General features: G+C 36.9%; 1 protein-coding gene across 2 annotated transcripts in view; it reads left to right on the top strand.

Annotated features, from left to right (window-relative positions):
* The window catches only part of DENND3 (DENN domain containing 3), a 118,364-nt gene that overhangs the window by 24,960 nt on the left and 70,527 nt on the right, over positions 1-22,877 (top strand). For both annotated transcript variants that reach the window (XM_069081362.1, XM_069081361.1), the window contains exons 2-8: positions 1,271-1,550; positions 4,424-4,539; positions 7,525-7,667; positions 11,774-11,885; positions 16,070-16,189; positions 18,172-18,390; positions 21,531-21,661. In XM_069081362.1, coding sequence (XP_068937463.1) covers positions 1,271-1,550; positions 4,424-4,539; positions 7,525-7,667; positions 11,774-11,885; positions 16,070-16,189; positions 18,172-18,390; positions 21,531-21,661 — 1,121 coding nt within the window. The remainder of the gene's footprint in view (positions 1-1,270; positions 1,551-4,423; positions 4,540-7,524; positions 7,668-11,773; positions 11,886-16,069; positions 16,190-18,171; positions 18,391-21,530; positions 21,662-22,877) is intronic.

The raw sequence follows: 22,877 nt of genomic DNA, 5'->3' as shown, positions 1-22,877 counted from the left end.
CTAGGAATTAACTATATAGAAATGATCATTGAACTCATGGAAGCTGATGAGATCACAAGTCGAGATAATATAAAGCCCAGCACAGAATCTTGGGAGACTCACACGGTTAATAGATGTGCCCTGGATGAAGATCCAGCAAAGAGGGTGTAATGTTAATGGGATATAAGATCTTCCCTGCCCATTAATAGGCCTCAGGTAGAGCCCATTAAGGGAAGCTTGCTTTGAGGAGGCTGGCTTGTAGGAACATTTTAATGAGGGTTGTGATGCCCTCTGGCTCTAAAAAGGATATATATACTCTGAGGTTGGCATTTTGCATTGGGGCTCACTTATTAGAAGAGTGTTCTTGTGATTTGACCAGATGAGACTCTGGGTAGCCGTTAAGGAGCCCCCCAGCTTTGAAAAATCCAGATGTTGGTGCTTCTCTCTCCGGTAACTATGTATGTATTGCCTTGGTCAGACAGTTGGATCTGTCTGTTGATTTTTGCTAATTTGTCAGACAGTTAGAAGCCCTGTCTTTTGGGTTTTATTTCTATGCTTCTATTTTCTCTGTTTCTTTGGATTTTCTCAGGGTGCTGATTTTCCCCCCGAACTAATGAATGTAATTTAAAAAGATTGTTGATTCCTTGAATATCTATCTTTCATAGTAAAGCAGATCTAAGAACCTGTGCTAGCAGCCATTCCTGGTGTGCCAGTGTGGTTGCCACTACAGCGGGGCAAAGGAGGAGCAGTAGAACAAAGAAGAGAGAAAAATCCAGAGAGAAGAGAGCATCCAGAAGAAGAGCATGATCAGTTTCAAATACTGCAGAGAGTTCAGGGAGGATGATGATTTTTAAAAGGCCATTGAATTCACCAAACTTCAGAGAGAGCAGTTTTGGTTGAATACTGAGTTTGGAAACCTGAATGTAGAAGAGAGTGAAAGGAGAGGAGGTGGAAGTCTATATCTATTGCAGATAGTCTTCTAAAGGCATTTAGTTTCAAAGAGGAGGAAAGATATGATTGTAGCTTTCAGGGATGGAAGATTATTCTTATCTATTATAGATGGTCTTCTAAAGCCATTTAGTCATTAAAGGGAAGAGAGGTATAGAACCATGGTTATCAGGGATGAATGTTCATCCTTATCTGTAAATTATAAAGGAGTTAGACTAAATGACCTTCAAAGTTATTTATGATCCTATGAATTTTGAAAGCTATAGGCCAAGCAGTAAAGTACCATGTGAAAAACAGATCACACTTTTTTCCTTTTTATTTTTCCTTTTTGCTTTTGTTTTAGGTTGCCCAGAAGAAAGGAATGAAAAAACTTCTTCCTCTTGAACCTGAGGTCCTTTCCATTTTTGTCCCTCCGTTCATCAGTAAAGAGGACAGTTCAGCAGCTAGTGCCAGTTGTACTAATCTGAATAAGCCAAGAAGACGATCTTTCAGAAAAAAAAGAGACAAACTCAGAACTGAGAATTGGAAGAGCCCCCATGAAGATCAGAAAGTACCTGATGTGGAAGATGTTAGTATTCCAAATGGTGTTGATCTGAGTGCTTTGCCACAGCTATGTTTTCCAGGTATAGTCTCTTTACTTTACTTATTTATTTTTTGATTTATGGAATAAAATAAATATTTCCATAACATAGTATAATAAAAAAGATAATTGCACATGAAACTGCAAAACTATTATGTACAACTTGCTATTCCTTTTAAATATATAATAAAGTTATTGTGTAAATTTCCTTTTTTCTTCCCTTCCCACTACACCCTAAAGATGGCTACTACTATTCACAAGTAGGTGTGTGTGTGTGTGTATATATATATATACATATATATATATATACACACACACATATATGTGTAAAATTGTTTATTTATATATAAATAAAATAAAAATATGTAAAATATATACATATATATGTAAAATTATTCTATCCATACTTCTGTTTATTATTTCTTTCTCTGGATACAGATAGTGTCTTTCTTTATATGTCCTTTATAGTTAATTTGGGTATTTATAATAGTCAAAATGACTTATTCACTCAAAGTCATTCTTAAAACAGTATTGCTGTTACTGTATACAATGTTTTCTTGGTTCAGCTCATTTCACTTTTCATTATTTTGTGCAGGTCTCCATGTTTTTCCAAGATCATTGAGCTTAGCATTTCTTATAGCACAGTAGTATTCTATCACAATCCTATATCACATTTAAATACTTGAAATTTTTTTCAATTATATGAGCTTGCTTTTTTTATTTAAAAATGTATGGTTTTTCCTCATATAAAATATTTTTTTGCAAGAAATCAGTCCGTCTTTAAGCAGGCTTACAATTTTCATAGCACTAGCCTATGCTGGAACTGTTGCACATGTCAAGGTGAACATGTCAGGAGGCCAAACCAGGTGAATACTTAGGTTTGTTACTTAGTTTTATCAGATAATGAGAACTGGAAGCAAACAAACTTCTTTAGAACAAAAGTAGCTATGTGGCACAGTAGATAAAGTGTTGGATTTGGAATGAGGAAGACTTTTCCTGCTTCACACCCATGTGAGCCATGTTAGCCTGAGGATGTCATTTAACCACTCTCAGCCTCTAGTTCCTCATCTGTAAAATGGGAGTAGTACCTGCTTCCCAGGGTTGTTGTGAGGATCAAATGAGATCACATATAAAGTACTTTGCAAACCTTAAAATGCTATATAATGGTAGCTATTGTAATTATAATAATTATTATTACTGCTTTATGGCTCTATATTCACATATACATGATAGCAAGTGTTTTAATATAAAGGAGTTAGAGTGTATATAATTCTCCTAGTTGTGCCTTTTTACTCTGCATTATTTTCTAGACATTTTACATTATTTTTATATGTTCTTCATAGGTATCATTCTTTGTAGCAATATAATCTACATTTGGGACAGCTTGAGTGCACTGCATAGAGCACTGGACCTGTAGTTCCAGTGTGACCCTGGGCAAATCACTTAATCTTATTTGCCTCAGTTTCCTCATCTGTAAAATGAGGAGGGAATAGAAAACCATTCCAGTATCTCTGCCAAGAAAACCCCAAAAGGGATAATAAAGAGTCAGACACTACTGAAACAGCTAAACAACAACAAATCTAAATTCCATTGCTTTGATAAATGCTGTTAAAACTTTAAGATTAATTTAAACATTTCTCAAGAAGGCTTCTAAAAAATCCTTTGCTTCCCCCAAAATTTCTGTTTACCTTATAGAGTTTGAATTGGCCACGTTTACCTATGCTGCCCACTGCCCACCTCTGACTGTTGTTCATGATGGTAGTACCAATAAAGACAAAGATGTGCCTGTAGCAGTTCTGTGCTGAGCTGTCCTGCAGATACATCCATTCCCAGGGAAGGAGCATGGTGTCCAGGCACCAGTTTGTCACTGATAACAGTAGAAGTTGAAGTGCTTAGCAGAAGAGAAACAAGGCTGAGCACTTTTTGTTAAAAGTATAACCATCTATCTCTTCCTGCCCTCCCCTATTTTACTCTGATCATATCCAGAGAAGTTGAAGCCAGATCCCTGCTGGCTACAATGACCATGACTGTGGGTTAGAAAGATACAGAGTTCATCCAAAGCACCACCTTCCTCACTCCTTTTATTCTCTGGAAAAAGCATTTAGTCAGCAAGGCTTTACTGTTATGCTTATATAGCTGCAGTATAGATGTGGCCACCTCCTCTCTTTCTGAACTGGCTTGCTCACTCCAGTCTGCCTTCTTACCAATAGGTTCTTAAAGGTGGACCATCACCCCATGGCCAGGTATCAAACTCTCTCAGGGTCCTAGATGTAACCCTGTAGTAGGGAGAGAGGGGATACATTCCTAATACTTAGTACTATAGCTCCTGAGCCCCCATTATTGTGCTTCGCAGTTCACCAAAATTTGCTACCATGGCACTAACAGCTCTGAAACAGAAAATGCTTACTTAAGGCTAAAGCAGAAATAATCAGTTGGTCAGTTAGCATTTATTAAGCACCTAGTATGTTCCAGGCACTGTTTTTTGCCTCTCTTGGTATCCCCAGGACTTAGCACAGGCATTTTGCTAAGTACACTACAAAGAAAGGTGAAAAACAGTTCCTTCCCTCAAAATGCTAACGATCTAAAGGGGGAGATAGTATGCAAACAACTATGTACGCACCAGATATACCAGGGTAGTTGTGAGGATCAAATGAGGTCATTTTTGTAAAGCCCTTTCCAAACTTAAGAGTGCTTTATAAATGCTACCTATTACTATTACTTATTAGCTTCATGTCATCTGCAGATGGAGAAAAGAGTGAGCTGAAAGACCAATTTTGGCCCTCTATAAATGAAGTCTTTGAGAGAACTTTAGTCCTCTCCTGTGCTATGCTGACTACAGGTGCCATTTCTTTAAGAATTTGTCCTGTGTAGGTGACTAATGAGAATTTCCTTCCCCCCCCCATCTTCTTTTTATAGGAGGACTCTGTGTAGCTCCTGAAAATAAGGAAGACCGGGTGCATTTCCTGGTCCTTACTGATGTATGTGGGAACAGAACGTATGGTGTGGTTGCACAGTACTACAGACCTATACAAGTAGGTTATTTATGTTTTACATTTTCTGTTGATATTTTGGTAGAGTTGAGGGATTTTCTTATTTTAAAGCATTTTCAAAAGGGAGACATAAGTACCTAAAGATTTTTATGCCCTTCTTTAGAGAAGGTAATCTTGTTGCTTAAAATAGCAATTAAATGAGAGTCCAAGATCCTGGGTGCTTTTTTCTTACCTCTGCAATTGACTTGTTGGTGACATTTAAAGTGAGTCTTAAATGTGGTCACCAAGACATGTCCTGAAGAGAATCATTCATATTTACAGAGTCCTTTAAGGTTTACAAAATACTTTACATTCATTATCTTGATCTTCACAACAGCCCTGTAAGGCAAAGAGTTGTAACCTATGGTCCCCCTCCCCCTTCTCCCACCCCAGTCCATGGATGGGTTTCAGGAAGACCAAAAATTTAGATGGAAAAAAAAGTAATATCTTTATTTTCATTAACTTCTAACTGAAATTAGCTTTTCCTTCAGTTATTTAAAAACATTATCCTTAGAAGGGGTCTTTCAGTTTAATTAGACTGTCAAAGCCATCCATGACAGAAAAAATGGTTAAGGATCTTTGCTGTAAGGGAAGCATTACAGGTATTACCCCCACTTTAAAGATAAGAAAACTGAGATTCCTAAAGGTTAAGTGACTTGTTCTTTGTCTGCATTTTCAGCATCTCTTTTCAAATAGTATTATTTCTACCTCTCCGACTTCTCTTTCATTGATTTCCTTCTCTCTATTCACACAGCCACTATCCGTATTCAGGTCCTGACAACCTCTTGCCTGGACTATTGCAGTCGTCTCCTAATTGGGCTCCCCACTGCTAGTCTGTCTCCTCTCCAATTCATCCTCTATCTAACTACCAAAGTGATTTTCCCAAAGCTCAGGTCTGACCATGTCCCTTCCATGCCCAGTAAATTGCAGGGGCATCCTGTTAAGTCTCAGATGAAGTGCAAACTCATCTGGTCTTTAAAACCCTATGTAACCCAGGCCCATTTATTATTTTTTTCACATTAAATTTATTTACTTTTACTTTACAACATTCAGTTCCACAACCCCTTGAGTTCCGAATTTTCTCACCCTCCTTCTTTTCCCCCCCTCCCCCTGCCACGGCAGCATGCATTCCAATATAGGTTCTACAAATCCCTTCACACTAAACATTAGTCAAGTTGTAAAGAATTATAACCAATGGGGTGAACAATGAGAAAGAAGGAACAAAACAAAACAAATCAGAGAGAGAGAGCAAGTAGTTTGCTTCAATCTGCATTCAGACTCTGTAGTTCTTTCTCTGGGTATGGATAGCCCTCTTCGTCATGAGTCTTTTGGAGTTGTCTTATAGCCTTCTGAGAGGGGCCCAGTCTATCAAAGTTAGTCATCACAGATACGATGTGTCTGTGATTGTGTACAAAGTTCTTCTGGTTCTGCTCTCCTCACTCAGCAGCAGTTTATGAAAGTCTCTCCATGTTATTATAAAGTCCATCTTCTCATTTCTTATACCACAATAGTATTCCATTACATTCATATACTACATCTTGTTTAGCCATACCCCAATTGATGGGCATCCCCTTTATTTCCAATTCTTTGCCACCACAAAAAGAACTGCTATAAATATTTTTGTACATACAGGTCCTCCTCCCACTTGTGTGGTCTCTTTGGGCTAAAGCCCTAGAAGTGGTATTGCTGGGTCAAAGGGTATCAGGCCCATTTATTATTAACCTTATTATACATTAACCCCCATCATACTCTCACAGTCCAGCCAAACTACCCTTCCTGTTTCTCACAAACAGCATTCTATCTCCCCTTCTCCATCCTTTTGCATAGGCTGGCCCTTGTGTGTTCCATCCTCACCTTCCCCTCTCAGAATCTCAGATTTCCTTCAAAGTTCAGCTCAAGCATTACCTTCTCTTTGCCGACCTCCCTACCCCCAGTTCCATGTACCTCCCTCCAAATTAACTTTTATATAGGTATTTATTTTGTATGTATTTTAGCTGTTACGTGTAAATATATGTGTATATCCATATGCACAAATATATGTGTATTTAAGCACTGCACATTTATATGTATATATCTATGTACAAATGTATAAATGTATTAACATATGACTATACACACAGTGCATATACACGTGTTTATATATATATATACACATGCAGATGTACATGAATGTCCACATGTTTACATATATATAATTTATATGCACATAGAAATGAAGACCTATTTATATAGACACTTGTACCTATTTTTGTATGTGTGTATAAGGAACGCATACATGCCCATTAAGCATGCACATATGCTTACATGTACATGTGCATATAAATATTCAGGTATATAGACATGTTTGTGTGTGTTATATGCATATATAGTATATGTGTTGTGTGCTGCCCACATGTATATATTCACACGTGCATGTGTGATTATACATGGCTTTGTTAATATACACATGTGTATATTTATCTGTGCATATAAATATGCAGGCACATAAATATGTACATGTATGTGTGTTTATATAGTTTATATGCATATAGAATATACTGTTTGAATATGCATATTTCTGTATGCATATAGAAACATACCTATGAATGTGTACATGTGCATCTATGCACATAGAATGTAATACACATGTGGGAGGGAATTGAAAAAGAGGGGGTGCTGTTTCTTTGCGTCCTTGTATCCCCAGCAGCTAGTCATGCCCAACACATAGTATATACTTAAGAAATTCTTGCTGATTGATTTCTGGTAAGGAAGCTGAGGCCATTGCTTCAGGTCACACAGAAAGCAGCAGAGCCTGGATTCTTACCCAGGTTTTCTCTAACTCCAAGTCCAGTGTTCTTTTTTGCTGTGCCAAAATGTCTAGTGCTCCTCGCTTGTATTATCTCATCTTCCTTGGCTTGTCCCAAGTTACCTAAAACTTATTATCGAGGGAGAGGGAGAGGTCTAGTGCCAAAAAAGGTCAAGATAGTAATCATCTGACTTTACTTTCAGGAAGAACACTGTTTCTACAATGGCAAAACACACTTCGAATTACCTGGGCAGACCACACATGCCGTTAGCTGCTTTGTGCCTTTTGCTGTTTGTCTTATATCTAGATATCCATATTATAATGCCCTCAGAGACTGTCTTTCCTGGTAAGAACTATGGATATTTTTTTTATTACTAGTAAAAGTTTTTAAAATGTCAAGATAAGTGACAAATATTTGGAAAGATTGTCCCATAACTTTGTTAAATCACAGGATTACCTTCTCAAATTTTATTTATACTTTTTTTCTGGCCACATTTTGAAGTTTTTATTTTGATACAAATAGTTTATACATTATCCATTTTTATTTCATTTTAAAAACAAAATATAATAAGTAGTTCAGGAAACAAAATGCCTATCACAAGAACAATTTTATTGGCAGTATACAGTAATAGAAAAATGAGGTTGACATCTTGAGCCACATATGAAAGAGCCTCATTAATTTATAGTCACACCTCTTCTACATATGAAATTGAATGAATTTATGATTCCTCTGCATTTCCGTTATTAACATTTCTAATGTTACTAACTAATGACTGAATGTAGATGAATGTTCATAGTGAGAAAAACAATGAGCAAATTTGTTCATTCTAAAAAGCAAATACCAGTTAATATAATGTATTCCTGAATTAGGACTTGTTTGATCTCTCATGATGAAGGTAATTCTTTGCAAGTGGAATGTACATGCAAAGTGCATTGGGCTTAGTTGGGAGTGTTATGAAATGTAAAACATGAAGTTGAAGTACATTTTCCTTTACTCATGTATGTTGAAGAGCATAATCACAAGAGAGGTCAACCTTACTGTTCTTCACTTTGGACAGCGACTGAAGTGGTTAGTAACGAAGCATATTGGATAGCACATTTTCATATACAGAGCACTTTGTCCAGACTTAAGCGGATACATGTCATATTAAATGCTGCCCTAGCATTACTTATCAAATCTGCTGATGATATGAAGCTAATAAGTAATAGTAATATTGTGCATTTATAAAGCACTTTTAAGTTTGGAAAGTGTTTTATAAATATTATCTCATTGGATCCTCACAACAACCCTGAGAAGTAGGTGCTATTATTATGCCCATTTTGTAGTAGAGAAACTGAGGTAGACACAGGCTAAGTAACTTGCCCAGGATCACCCAGTTACCAAGTCTGCCTTTAAACTCAGATCTTCTTGAATTCAAGTCAGCACTCTATCCATTGGCGCACTTCCCAACCTCAGAATGGCTAATTCTATGTTATTGGGACAAAACTAAAATTAAGATGAAATTTAAAAGGGGTCTGTGTAAAGCTTTACACTTGGGTTCAAAAAACCAATTTCATAAATACAAGATGGGGGCAGCTAGGTGGCACAGTGAATAGAGCACCAGCCCTGGAGTCAGGAGGACCTGAGTTCAAATATGGCCTCAGACACTTAACACAAAAGCTAACCGTGTGACCTTGGGCAAGTTACTTAACCCCCATTGCCCTCCAAAAAGCAAATAAATAAATAAATACAAGATGAAGAAGATGTGGCAAGACCAGATTTTTGCAAACCTCAAGTGAGTCATAAATGTGATGTGGCAGCCATAATGTGGTTATAGTCATAAGATGTATTGAGAGGAATAGTATTGAGGACCAAAAAGGTGATATGCTACACTGCCATGATCAGACCCCATCTGGGACTTTTGTGTTCCATTCTGGGCACCACATTTGAAGAAGGACATTTGATAAGATGAATGGGGAATGTCCAGAGAAGAGTAACCAGGCTGATGAATGGTCTTTGGGTTGTGACTTCTGAGGATCATTTGAAGGGACTAGGGATTTTTAGCCTGGAGAAGACTTAGCTGCTGTAAGTGTGGTGATATGTGAGAAAGGAGATCATATTTCTTCTATTTGATTCTATTAGTCAATTAAAAATATTTATTAAGGGCTTTCACATACTGCGCCAAGCCCTAGGGATTAAAAAAAAAGATTAAAATGTTCCCTCCCCTCAAGGAGTTTGCATTCTAATGGGGGAGAAAGCCTCAACCTATAAGTAATGTGCTACAAACAAGATGGAAGGTCATTTCAGAGGAGAAAGGAGGGCAGATGGGTGGGGGATCAGGAAAGACCTCCTCTAGAAGGTGGGACTTGAACTTAAGTCTTGAAGGGAGGCAGGTGAAACTAAGAGGTGAAGGGATGGGAAAGAGGGATGATAAAGATGAGGGCAGCCCATGCAAAGACATGGAGCTTGGAGATGGAGTGACCTGTGCATTGAACAGCAAGTATGACTGAATTATAGAGAGCATGGAGGCAAGACTGGAAAGAAGGGTGCAAGTTGTGAAGAGCTTTAAATGTCAGACAGATAACTTTATATCTGACCCTGGAGGACCTAGGAAACCACTGGAGTTTATTAGGTGGAGAGATGACATAGTCAGACCTACTCTTTGGGAAAATCACCTTAGTAGCTGAGTTGAGAATAGATCAGAATGAAGGAAGACTTAAGGCAGGAAGACCAATTAGAAGGCTATGTCATTAGTCCAGGCATTAGGTGAAGAGGGCCTGGTTACTGTGTGATTGGGAGAAATGAGGATGTATATGGGATATGTTATATAGATAGAAACAATAAGACCTAACAACTTGAGTGTATAAGTGGAGTGAATAAGAGTGACAAATTGAGGATTATGATGAGGCTGAGTAACTAAGGGGATAGTGGTATCCTTGATGCCGACAGGGAAGTATGGAAGAGGGGAAGGCTTGGGGGGAAAGATAATGAGTTCTCTTGTGGGCATGTTGAGTTTGAGATGCCAATGGGCCATTTGGTCTAAGATATCCAAAGAAGAGTTAACAATCCCAAACTAGAGCTCAGGAGAGAGGTTAGGGCTAGACATGTAGACTTAAGAATCATCTGCATAGAGTGGATAATGGAACCCATGAGTGCTGATGAGGTCACCAAGTGAGGTAGCAGAGAGGCAAAAGGAGAGGGCCCAAGCAGAATCTTGAGGGAGATATCTCAGGTTAGTGGACATGATCTGGATGAAGATCCCACAAGAGAATGGAAAAGAGTAGTCAGAGAGGTAGGAAGAGAACCAGAAAAAAGCAGTGCCCTGAAAACCTAGAAAAGGGAAAGACAAATCAAAAGGAAGTCAAGGAGGAAGAAGAAGGTGAACGACAGTGTCAAGAGATTCAGAGGGCTCAAGAATGAGGTGGTGAGAAAAGGCTGTTAATCTGGCAATTGAGATTGTTGGTGACTTTGGAAAGAGCAGCTTTAGTTAATTACTGAGGTCAAAAGCTAGATTGTTAGGGGTTAAAATCAAGAGCAGAGAGGCAGCAGAGGGACCAGGTATGTAGATGACTCTAGGAGTTTATCTGGGAAGAGGAGGAGCAGTATAGGTCAGTGGCTAGTGGGGTTGGACACATCAAGGGAGAGTTTTTTGGAAGTGGGGAGAAATGGTCAGGTTTGTAGGAACAGCAGGTGGAAAACTGCAGAAAGGCAGCTTTAGTCTTTAGGAAAATTTCTGTAGTAAAACTTTACTCAGCAAGCATTTGTTAAGTACCTACTGTGTACAAAACACTATCCTTTCTTCTGGGGACATAAAATGAAAAATAGTCTGTTTTCTGGATGAGCTTATACATTTATAGCATTTACACAGACTGATCAATGTAATTTGCAGTAGGAGGATCAAGTAAAGCTTCCTATAAGAGGAAGCACCTGCAGTGGGCCTTGAAGAAATCTACAAGTTTAAAAAAGGCAGGGATGATTTGGGGAAGTTTCTTCTAGGCCAATAGAACAGACATAGAGGTGAGAGATAGAATTCAGATTTGGGAGAACAGCAAGTAGACCAGTTTGGCCAGAAATTTGAGTGTATGAGGAAAAGTCATCTGAAAAAAGTCTGGAATGACTTTATCACGATTATTAAATATTTTTAAATTTAAAATTTTTTAATATTATTAAATATTCTTATTTTAGTTACTTTTTGAATAGTGTCCTTCTTAGGCCACAATAATTTTAAAATGGTATTCCTTGTTAGTAGTAAAAATTTTAGCTTTTGGTGCATGGAGGTAATTATAATAAAACCTTAGAGCAAAATTTCTTGATAATTTTCTTCTGAGACATGCTGTTAGGATAGGGCATTTAACTTTTTCAGATGATGACATTAAAATTTAGACTATGTTATGTAATTGAGATTAACCAGGAGTGTTTGATTTTATTTTTTTCTCCTCACTAAATTAACAAAAATGACTATTTTCTTTCAGTTTATTGGCACAGCTGAAACTTTGTAAGGATTTTGATGTTGAAGAGCGAATAAAAGATTTTGCTGCAAAATTGTCTTTAATCCCCAGTCCTCCACCTGGACCACTCCATCTGGTAATTAACTAAGGAATTAACAATCTTTTTATGATATCTGGCATATAAACTCATCTATTGTAGTCTAATCTTTCACTTTACAAACTAGATATGTTGAGATAAATTAACACATATAAGGACTGTACCTGAACCTTTCTTGGTGCACTATTTCTGAAGATGAAATCTACATGAAAAATTATTGGAAATGTGACACATACTATACTAATGACAAATTGATGGTTATTAGCAGGTAGAGAACATCCAGTGTATGTATTGAAAGAACATTAGATTTTGTGTCAGAAGGATACTTGAGTTCAGGCTCTTAGATAATCTTTTAGCTATGTGAGCTTGTGCAAATCAATTAAACTTCCTGGGCCTTAGTTTCTTCACCTGTAAAATGATGAGATTGGACTAGATCAAAAGATTCTGAATCTTTTTTGTGACAATTTGGTGAAGCCTATGGGCTTCTTCTTAGAATAATGTTTTTAAATGCATAAAATAAATAGGATTACAGAGGAAACCAATTATATTGAAATACAGTCATCAAAATTTTTTTTAATTTACAGAACCCAGGTTAAGACTTCCTGAACTATCTAATCTCTCAAAGTCTCTTCCAAATATGTAATCCTATAATTTTTTCCCCTCTAAGTTACTAAGCTATTTCTTCATAGTAGCCTTGTAATGTGTTTCATGCAAGAATTATAGTCATAGATGAAGAAATTCATACTGGGTGTCACAAAAGTCAATGCTGTTTTATGCTATTAAAGTTTATTAACAACAGCATTATTTATTAATAAAAAATATTGAAGTTTAAAACTTCACTAAGACTTTTGAGACACACTGTATTTTCCTGTTTTTCACATAGCTAGAAAGTGTCTGAACCAGAGTATGAACCAGCTCCTCTTTTCAATACTGTACCTCACCTCTCAGGAATGAAGACGTGTTTTAGCATTACTTGAAGCAATATCAGGAAGGTAAAATCGAGTAGAAAAAAAATCTGTTAATCAATTCCTAAATCAATGCCATAAAAGTTAATTCGTCTGGCATTCTTTCTTACAAAAATCTTGACAGCCCCTCTATGGATATGTATGTTAGTGATAATTGATCATAATTGTGAAGCAGTGACAACCTTGATTTGGAAGCCTAGAGATTCATATTCTGCTTGTGATTCAACAACTAGTCATTCATTGAGAGATATGTCAAAGAGCTATCTTTGGCTTGAGAAAGTCAGAAAAGCTTTTGACTTTATCTCTTGGGGTCACAGTGTTTTTCATCTAAATGAAGGGTTGGACTAAATGAACTCTAAGGTCTGTGTCCAATTTCAAAATTCTTTCATTCCAGAAAAATGGGTCATTTCATAGAAGTTAAGTGATTTGCCCAAGGTCACACACTTTTGTCAGTAGCACAATTGGACCTAGAACCCCAGGAACTTAGTGATGAAGTGCTTTAGTAGGCCCTTTGGTTCTAGCCAGAGGCCTTCTCCATTGCTGAGTTAGCATGAGTTATGTCTTTAGTATCTCATTAAATTTGTGATTTCACTGATGCAGTGTAAAGTACTTTGGCAAGCTTGAAGTGCTATATAAATTCTAGCCATTCACTATTATTTGTTTCCTTCATTTGTGCAGATGACAACTCATCCATGCAGTGGTTGTTCATTTTATATATGCCATAAGTCCTCCACAGAGGATCCACCCACCCAATGTTGTTGAGGCCTTCCTCCAAGTTGTTTTCTTTTGTTTTGCTTTTCACATTACGTGATTACCAGGGTAACACTCTAGGAATTCATCTCCTTTACTCTTGGCACATGACTGGCCTATGTAATTTTCCCATCTAGTATTTCCTAGTCAACATCTCCAGACTGCATCTTATATCTAAATCATCTTTAGAAATATGCCTACCACATATCACTCCATTTTCCCTTGTATTACTCATGACTTTTTCCACTCCCTAGAGATGAACATATTCCAAAATTAACAACTAGATAGCACCTTTAGAACATTTGCATTAAAAAAAGATAGGTTTTTGGACCAGGGACCAGCTTGGAATCATTGGAAACACTGCACAGTTTCCCATATGCAATCTAGCTTGCTCTTATTCAGCTGAGCCCAATTTACTATTCTAAATATATACTTTTATACACACACACACACACAAACTTAATAAACTGGGCATCCAACTCTATAGCAGAAACTCGAAAGTAAGCAGTATTTGTCCATTTTTTTCTTTATGGATTACTGTACCTATCTCTTCAGCATGGATCTATTTCCTTCTATCTCTGTTTATCCTATATGGTTTACATGTTGTCTGTCCCATTAGAATGTGTGCTCCTTAAGGGTTTTTTTTAAAGTAGTTTCAGTACTTAGCACAATACCTGACATGTAGTAAACATGTAATAAATACTTATTTGACTTACTGAAAAATAATGTATCTCAATGAAGAGGCCCTGGAATGTTCTGAAGATTGATGTAGTCAGTATCAACCCCCAGATTTGTCCCCATTATAATCTGTAAATGAGAGGGACAGATAAATCCTATACAACAGTAGCAGACAACTTATAAAATCATTATGAAAATGACCTACAGATTTTTTTAAGGATATCCTTATGAAAATATGAGAAAGAAAATGGCACACAACAATTTTCTGTAGCATTCTTTGTCCTTTTTTTTCCCCACCTTAAACTGGTTACTCAGTTGACTGAAAAGAACAGAGTATAAAATCCCTCTGTCTTTATTGTTGGTTGATTTTTGTCTAAACAACATTAAACGAAGATCAAAACATAACTTCCAAAAAAAGGAGTCTTGTGCCTATTTTAAGTACATTTCAGATTCCTTGATAAATATAACCATGGGGAGTACTGTACAGTACTATTGTGCTTATTAGACATTGTGAGAGTTAAATTGAGAACGTAGAAAACTTTGGGAAGAAGTTAACCAGTATCTCCCATCATAATTTTTTTTAATGTGGGAAACTTCAGGAACTTTCTTTTTACATATAAGGATAGTTTTCTATACAGCCTTTGTGATCAACTGTTGATAGACCATACCTGGTAGTATTTTACTTTGTTTCATCTTTAAAATTCTTTATTTCCCTGATGAAAGACACTTAATAAAAAGAAAAAAGATTCTGAATACAGCATTATTGGGGAACCCTCTTTTGTATAGTTATTCCTGTTGTGCCATAACTGAATTACTCATCTCTTCCTAGTTGAAGTTTTCTCAGGTGAGATTGGGCTTCGTCAAGCAACCTACCTCTTGTCCCTGTCAGATGAATTAACAATTAGCTTTTTGACTTTCTTTTTTTACATTTGTAAATATTTCTACAACACATGATATTTTTGTTCTTTGAGCATTTTTGTCGAGTGTGTTTTCAAGAAATGTTAAATGACAAAATTATAACTGAAATACTTCAGGAACAGTAATTTGATAAATTTGGACTCCACTAATTTTGCTAATCTGAAGGTTAGTTTTGTTCTCACTATGCAAAAAAAGGATTTGCTAAGCAGATGAATAAAATGTAAATATTTGCAGAGCACACTCAACCTGCTTAAGAGGCAAAACAGTTTTTAAGTGCTTTAGGAGAATTCTTTTGCATGCCAACAATTGATATGGTAATTATAAGTCATTTTTACCTGTTAGACCAGGTTTTCAAAGACTTCTTTTTGGCGACAAATTAGTTAGCCTAGTTTGAATTAATGCATGTGCTTGAGTCACCCAATTGATGGACAGTCATTTATTGAGTGTTTACTTTGTGCCAAGCACTGAACTAAGTGCCAGGAATACAAAAAAAAAAAAAAAGAAAATAATTTTTGTTCTCAAGGAGCTAACATTTTAATGGGGGTAATAACATGAACATAATACAATAGCATTGTGTAAATTTTTTTTTTTTAGAAATATCTTCTAATCCAGATTCTCCTTCCTCTCCTACCAGTAGATTAGTGAGATTTTGTTGCTTTAGATTTTCTTTCTTTTTTTTTTTGGAGGGCAATTGGGGTTAAGTGACTTGCCTAAGGTCACACAGCTAGTTTTTGTGTAAAGTGTCTGAGGTCGGATTTGAACTCAGGTCCTCCTGACTCCAGGGCCAGTACTCTATTCACTTTGCCACCTAGCTACCCCGCTTTAGATTTTCTTGATTTATTATTTTTAAACTGTCATGCTTATCATTAAGAATCTACCGAGTCATAGCATTGTAATATTGGTTTTCCCCAGGTATTTAACATGAAGCCACTACAGGTAGTGTTTCCTTCACGGGCGGATCCTGACAGCCCCATTATAGACCTGGATCTTCACCTTCCCTTACTGTGTTTCAAACCTGAGAAGGTATTACAGGTAAGCATCTTTTAATGCCAATCAAATCCCATTCTCACTAGCATCAAAATTGCTGCATTGTATTATTTAACCTCTCTGGACCTCAATTTCCTCATCTGTAAAGTAGGTGCTTGTACTAGATGAAATTCCAAGGCCCCAACTTTAAATTTCCTGATTCTAGTATTATTACAATTGGGAATTTCCAGAAGAGGAATCTCGTGAGCCCTGCATAAAATAAATGTTCAGTCTGTTCCTTATTTGCAAATAATAGGGTTGCAGTATTTTGGAATGGGAGGGATTCAAAGGTAGTTAGAGCTGATAATAGTAAAGCTTAATTATTAATTAGATTCATAGAATTTTAGGGCTAGAAGTGTTTCTAATCAGGACCTTAAGGTAGTTTGACACTCTGACATAGAGTTTTGATGTCAGCTATGTGATGTGTCAGAGTAAACACTCAATGGAAACCAGAATCAAACCTGGATATTTATCTTTGTATTAATTCTTTATTTTAAAACCATTTAAACCTCTTTTTAGCAGCCATGTAATTGTCTTAAAAATGTGTTTGTAGATAGAAATGTCCTTGATCATTTGTGCTTGCCAGGGAGCTTTCATGCTATGACTGGAAGGGGTGGAGGAAGGATAGCAGCTGTATTCTTGAGTGTTGGTAGAAGAACAGGAAGGATGGGCACCTGCAACTAGAACCTTGGCCTAGGAGCTATTGCTCTTGTCTGCCATCTGAAAAGTGACAGTGGAACTCAGATCAAGAGTATCCCTGATCGGACTGAGCCAGACCATAAAAGACCTGGGTGCAATAGCTGGAGATATTTAGTCCAGAGGGGAGTTGATGATTGTCTCATGGGTTTTACATGAGGTTCAGGGGCAAAATTTAAACTAAGAGGAAATTATAGGGAGGTGGGAATAATTCCAAATAATTAGAATTACTTAGAAGGGAAACAGGCTCCCTCAGGAGCTAGGGTTATACACAGGCAGCTAGGTGGCACAATGGTTAGAGGCCTGGACCAGGAATCAGGAAGACCTGACTTCAAATTCTAACTGAGACACTTAGACAAGTCACTTAACCTGTGTCTGCCTTAGTTTCTTCATCTGTTAAACAGGGATTATTACCTCTATAGTATCTACTTTTCAGGGTTATTTTAAAGATCAAGTGAGATATTTGTAAAGCACTTTGCAAAACTCAAAGTGCTATATAAATGTTAGCTATTATTCCGAATCCAACAAAGGCTGTTGAATATTTGTTGAGGATGTTGTATTGCAGAATTTCTCAAAGTATGTCCCTGAGACCCTTTAAGCAGGTCTATTAGGTCAAAACTATTTTCATAATAATATTAAGTTGTTTTAAATAAATATTGGTTAACTGCTAATAAGGTTGTAGTCTAATATAGTTGATTTCTAATATTGTATATAAACAAGATCTCTGAGGATTCTGAATAATTTTTAAGAATTCAAGGAAGTCCTGAGACAAAAAATACTTTGAGAACCACTGCTCTAGAGAGTATTTTTTTCAGGTACAAATTGGACTAAATGATATCTGAAGTCCTTCCCATCTCTTAAGACTGTATAATCCTATGAAAAGCTTTTATCTTGCTTGTCCATAGTAAACAGGCTATTCCCCATATTGTGAATCAGCAGGCATATATTAAGCTCTTTCTATGCCTGACACTGTGCTAAGTCCTGGAGATAGAAAAAAAAAGACAAAAATCAGTCTATGTTCTCAAAGAACTCACAATCTAATGGGTTATACCAAAAAAAGATCAGATAGATTGGAGATAATCAATAGAGGGAAGGCACAAACATTGGGAGATTGGGAAACTCTTCTTGTAGAAGGTAGGATTTTCATGGGATTTGAAGGAAACCAGGACCTGGGAGGGGGAGAGCATTCCAGGTATGGGGAACAGCCAGTGAAAATAGCCCAAGTCAGGAATCTCCATCTAAGACTTCATCAGTGAATGAGTAGAATCTCAAAACTAATTTTCTCCCCCTAGATCATATCCTGCATTTTAACTGAACAGCGGATTGTGTTTTTCTCTTCGGACTGGGCTCTGCTCACGCTCATTGCTGAGTGCTTTATGCTGTATCTTCACCCTATTCAGTGGCAGCACACCTTTGTACCCATTCTTTCTGGTCAGATGCTAGACTTTGTAATGGCACCTACATCCTTCCTTATGGGTTGTCATCTTGATCACTTTGAAGAAGTTAGCAAGGTGAGATAAAGAATGTCTGACTATATCTTTCAACTATATTGTTAAGACTCATGAATTAATGATAATATATGTGAAAGGATGCTGAACTCTTCAGAAGACAGGTGCTATGATGGTGGGGAGGGAAGGTCATTAATTAGCAAGGTTAATTTAAGCATATCTTAGACATGTGAATAAAAATTTTACCCCTTTGTGTTACAGAAACTGATTGTAATATAATCAGACATAGTTATGAGAACATGTAGTAATGTAAATTATGCCTCTAGAGATCAAAACCTATTTTTCTGCTTTTATTTGATAGCTCAGTAACTGTTATGTTACATGCATTTTAAATCTATTTATATTTCACTTCAATATATAACATTCCAAGTAAGTTTTACTCAAGTTACTTGTTTCCTGGTAAAGAATTCTTTTAAAATGAAAGTTCTGTAATATAATTTAGTATGTGACAAGATAGGTTTTGTTTTTATATCTCGTTTTGAGCAGGCTGTGTAGCAGGTTATGTGATTCAGTTAGAGAACACATTACCCTAAATGGGAGAAAAGGTAAATTGGAGGGGCAGTCTGACATCAGAGTGTTTGACATGGAGTCAGGAGACCTGAGTTGGAATTCTCGTTCTACACTTACTTATTAATTTGTATATCCTTTGGGGAGAAAATCAGTTAACCTCTTTGAACCTTAGTTCCCCATTTGTAAAACTGGAATAATAATCCTTGCTCTACATACTTAACTTTTTTTTGGTGAGGAAAGTCCTTTTTTTTAACACTTAAAAACACTATTTAAGTATGAGTCATTACGTTTTAAAAAATCTACTGGAGATTGGTAAGTAGCATGGTTATAAAGTTATTTTTAAGTGCTTTCTACCAGGCAGTATGACTATAGGAGATATGTCTAGTGCTAGTCATACTTAAGGATATGAGTGTTTAGGATAATTGGGTGTAGTTTAGTGTTGATGCTGAAATGCATGATTCACCAGGAAAAAAAAATATGCATCAAGAAAAGGCTATTCAAATACTAAGGGAAGGAACTAAAAGACGTCATCTAGTCTGGGTAGTAAAAGGGGAAAAAAACACATCATAGTATTAATCTGTTATTTCTATTTTTATCCCTCAGTGAGCAACACCCTGTCTCCAGAATTTTCAAAAGGGAAGCCTTTTTTGGCTTTTTTACTGATGGTTAATTCCACCTAGCTGTAGTTAAGTAAATCCCTTTAGTAGAAGGATCTTTCACATATTATGACTCTGGAAACTTTCAGAAGTGAAGACAAATGTTTTAACTAATGGAGTTCTGAATTTGGTTCTCTGATTTTATTCACCATTATTCTTGTGCCAGGGGAAGGAACCGAGTTGAATTCCATCTTAGAGATATTTACAATATCTAAACATTTATGTGTGGTTCTCCCTCCCCCCTTTCCCCAGCAGTAAGACGAAGGACACCTCTATTTAGCTTTCGGATTTGTATTTTATTTTACTTCCAAGAACTATGAGGCCAGAAAAAGAACTGGGGTTTAAAGCTAATGTATATATCATTTGAAAACACAGCCTTATTCAAGACTGCCGAACCAGAATGATTCTAAACATTTTGAAAGTTTAAAAAGAGTATGAAGTTGTGTACTATGAATTGCTTAATTTATAGATGTCTCTAATATTTATAAAATTGGCTGTTAGGAAGTATAGAAATAAGAAGTGAGCAAGTATAGCCTTATATTTACCAACAGTTCTCACAGATTTTTTATTTTTTATTTTTATTTTTTTGCTTTTAAGAGGGAGTAAGGTGGGGCAGTTGGGGTTGTGACTTACCCAAGGTCACACAGATAGTTTTTGTGTTAAGTGTCTGAGGCCGAATTTGAACTCAGGTGCTTCTGACTCCAGGGCTGGTGCTCTATTCACTGCGCTACTGAGCTGTCCTTCTCACAGATTTTTTTTTTTTAAAGCAATCGGGGTTAAGTAACTTGCTCAAGGTTACACGGCCAGTTGTTTCTGGGTGTGGTGCTGAGTATCTGAGGCCGGATTTGATCCAGGTCATCCCGACACTGGAGCCGGTGCTCTTACTCACTGAGCCACCTGGCCGCCCCTAAGCAATTGGGGTTAAGTAACTTGCTCAAGGTTACACAGCCAGGTGTTTCTGGGTGGGTGCTAACTGTCTGAGCCCGGGATTCGATCTCCAGGATGTTCTGACACTGGAGCCGGTGCTCTTACTCGCTGTGCTACCTGGCCACCCCACTTCTCACAGATTTTTAATGTAAAAACGATACAGATCTGTTTTTGTTTGTTTGGGGTTTTTTGGCTTTTTGGAGGGGGGAAGGTAGGGCAGTTGGGGTTAAGTGACTTGCCCAAGGTCACATGGCTAGTTTTGTGTTAAGTGTCTGAGGCCGGATTTGAACTCAGGTCCTCCTGACTCCAGGGCTAGTGCTCTATTCACTGCGCCACCTAGCTGCCCCAATAGAGATCTTTTAAAATAAAATTCTTTGCTCTGTATCTTCATCTTCCCCTATACTGTACTTGCATGTTTTCCATATCCACAAAGATGAAAGGAGGGCTTGGGTAATGGCAAGAAGGATGTTCTGCTAGTTTAGACATAAGTTGCAAAGATCCTAGTGACAAAAAAGAGTTAAATGCATTTCAAGTTTTCAAAAAATGCACTTAGGGGGGCGGCTAGGTGGCGTAATAAATAGAGCACTGGCCCTGGAGACACTTAACACTTAATAGCCGTGTGACCTTGGGCAAGTCACTTAACTCCAATTGCCCTGCTTCCTCTCCTCTAAAAAGCAAAAAAAAAAAATTGCACATAGCTGGATTTGGTGGATAAGATTATAGAATTTGAATAGGTTAAACAACATCTGCCACAAACATCTATTGGCATCTTTTCTCCCAGTTCAGAGGAGAAAAGAGAAGGGAGTTCAGTTGTGTTAACTCTTGCTATCAGTGGCTTCTGATATATTATTAATTTTTCATGGAAGAAAATGTCAGATATGCAAAAGTCTATGAACTAAAGATAGTTAAATTACTGAAATTTTATCTTAGTAAAATGCATTGATAAAATGGAATTCTTGACAGCAAAATATATTGTATTTGAATTTTCAAGGTTTTATATGAAAATATTTCATTATAAAATAACCTTTGATTTTAATACTTATTTAAAAGGAAGCAGATGGCTTAATCCTAATAAATATTGACAATGGAAACATTACCTTTTCCAAATCCTTGGATGATGATAACAGTGATATTGATATTCCAGACATCCCTTTACTAGCTGCCCAGACATTCATTCAAAGGTAAAAGTCGTATTGTCATATTTGAAAACTTAGTCCTATGTGGTAGTATGCTTTGGGGCATGTTTTCTGAATTTATGGATTACTAGTTTTTATTTTTAATTTGTGAAAAATTCTTTATAATTTTTCTATAATTCTAGTGTTGGTCTAAAGTTTTTGGTGTGGTATTTGGTATAGTATTTAACACTTAATTGTTCCTTGGTGGCCAGAAAAGATTAATATCTTTCCATTTCTATAGTTCTAACCTGTCTTCTCAGCTTTAGCTAGTTTTTTATTCCCAACCTCCAGTTGGCTAAGTCTTCCCAGTTGTCTCATCTCAACTCAAATCCAACATGGCTAACACTGAACTTCTCTTCTCTCTCTAAAGCTAGATCTTCCTTATTATTTCCCTTAATGATACCACCATTTCCCTATTTACCCATAGATGCAAAACTTTAGAATCATGTTTGCCTCCTCCCTCAAACTCCCTTGTAACATCCTATCAGTAATCAGAGCCTTTGTTCCTTCTCAAAGGTTCTTATAACTACTTTATATTAATACCTATTGCTACCACCCTACTTTAGATCTCATACCTCTTGAACCTGAACTTTGGCAATCCTATCCTTCCGGTTTCCCTTCCTTCAGCTACTCCCCTTCCAACTCAACGTGGACATGTTGGCACAGTAATCTTCCCAAAATGTCATTTTGATCATGGATGGTTTTACATTGCTTTTGAAATAAAACAAAAAATTTCTCATGTTGGCATTTGAGGCTCTCTGTAGTTTGGCTCTAACTTAATCTAGTCTTCCAGTCAGTATTTTTCTACCTTTGTTCTTGACCCTCACCAAACTTAGCTCCTCTCTTGCCTTACTCTTCCTAACCTATGTCTTTGCTTATGTCATTTTCTCTCCCTAGAACTCACCTTCTTCCTACCTCCATATAGCCTTCAAATCTTCCTCATTGGAAATTCTACTGGTCATTCAAGGCCCAGCTGAAATAGTACTTCCTCTGAAGAGGAGAAAGGACTTCTTTGCTTGTACCTTTCTTACACAACTCCTACATTCTGTTTTGAGCTTTGTGTTACAACTATGTTTTATAAATCTCCTACTAGAGTTTAAGTTTTCTGACAGCATTTTCATTGGTGCCTAGCACAGTGCCTTATACAGGGTAGCTCCTTAGTATAGTGTGAAGCACTGAATTTCTAAATGTGTCTTCCTTGTGGTAGACGCCTATGTTTATG

Source organism: Petaurus breviceps, unplaced genomic scaffold (genome assembly GCF_028583685.1).
Source record: "Petaurus breviceps papuanus isolate PSGF00001 unplaced genomic scaffold, PetGlider_PUasm1.0 98, whole genome shotgun sequence".
Lineage (NCBI taxonomy): Eukaryota > Metazoa > Chordata > Mammalia > Diprotodontia > Petauridae > Petaurus > Petaurus breviceps.
The sequence above is the reverse complement of the archived record's forward strand: the minus strand, read 5'-3'. Positions and strand labels throughout refer to the sequence as shown.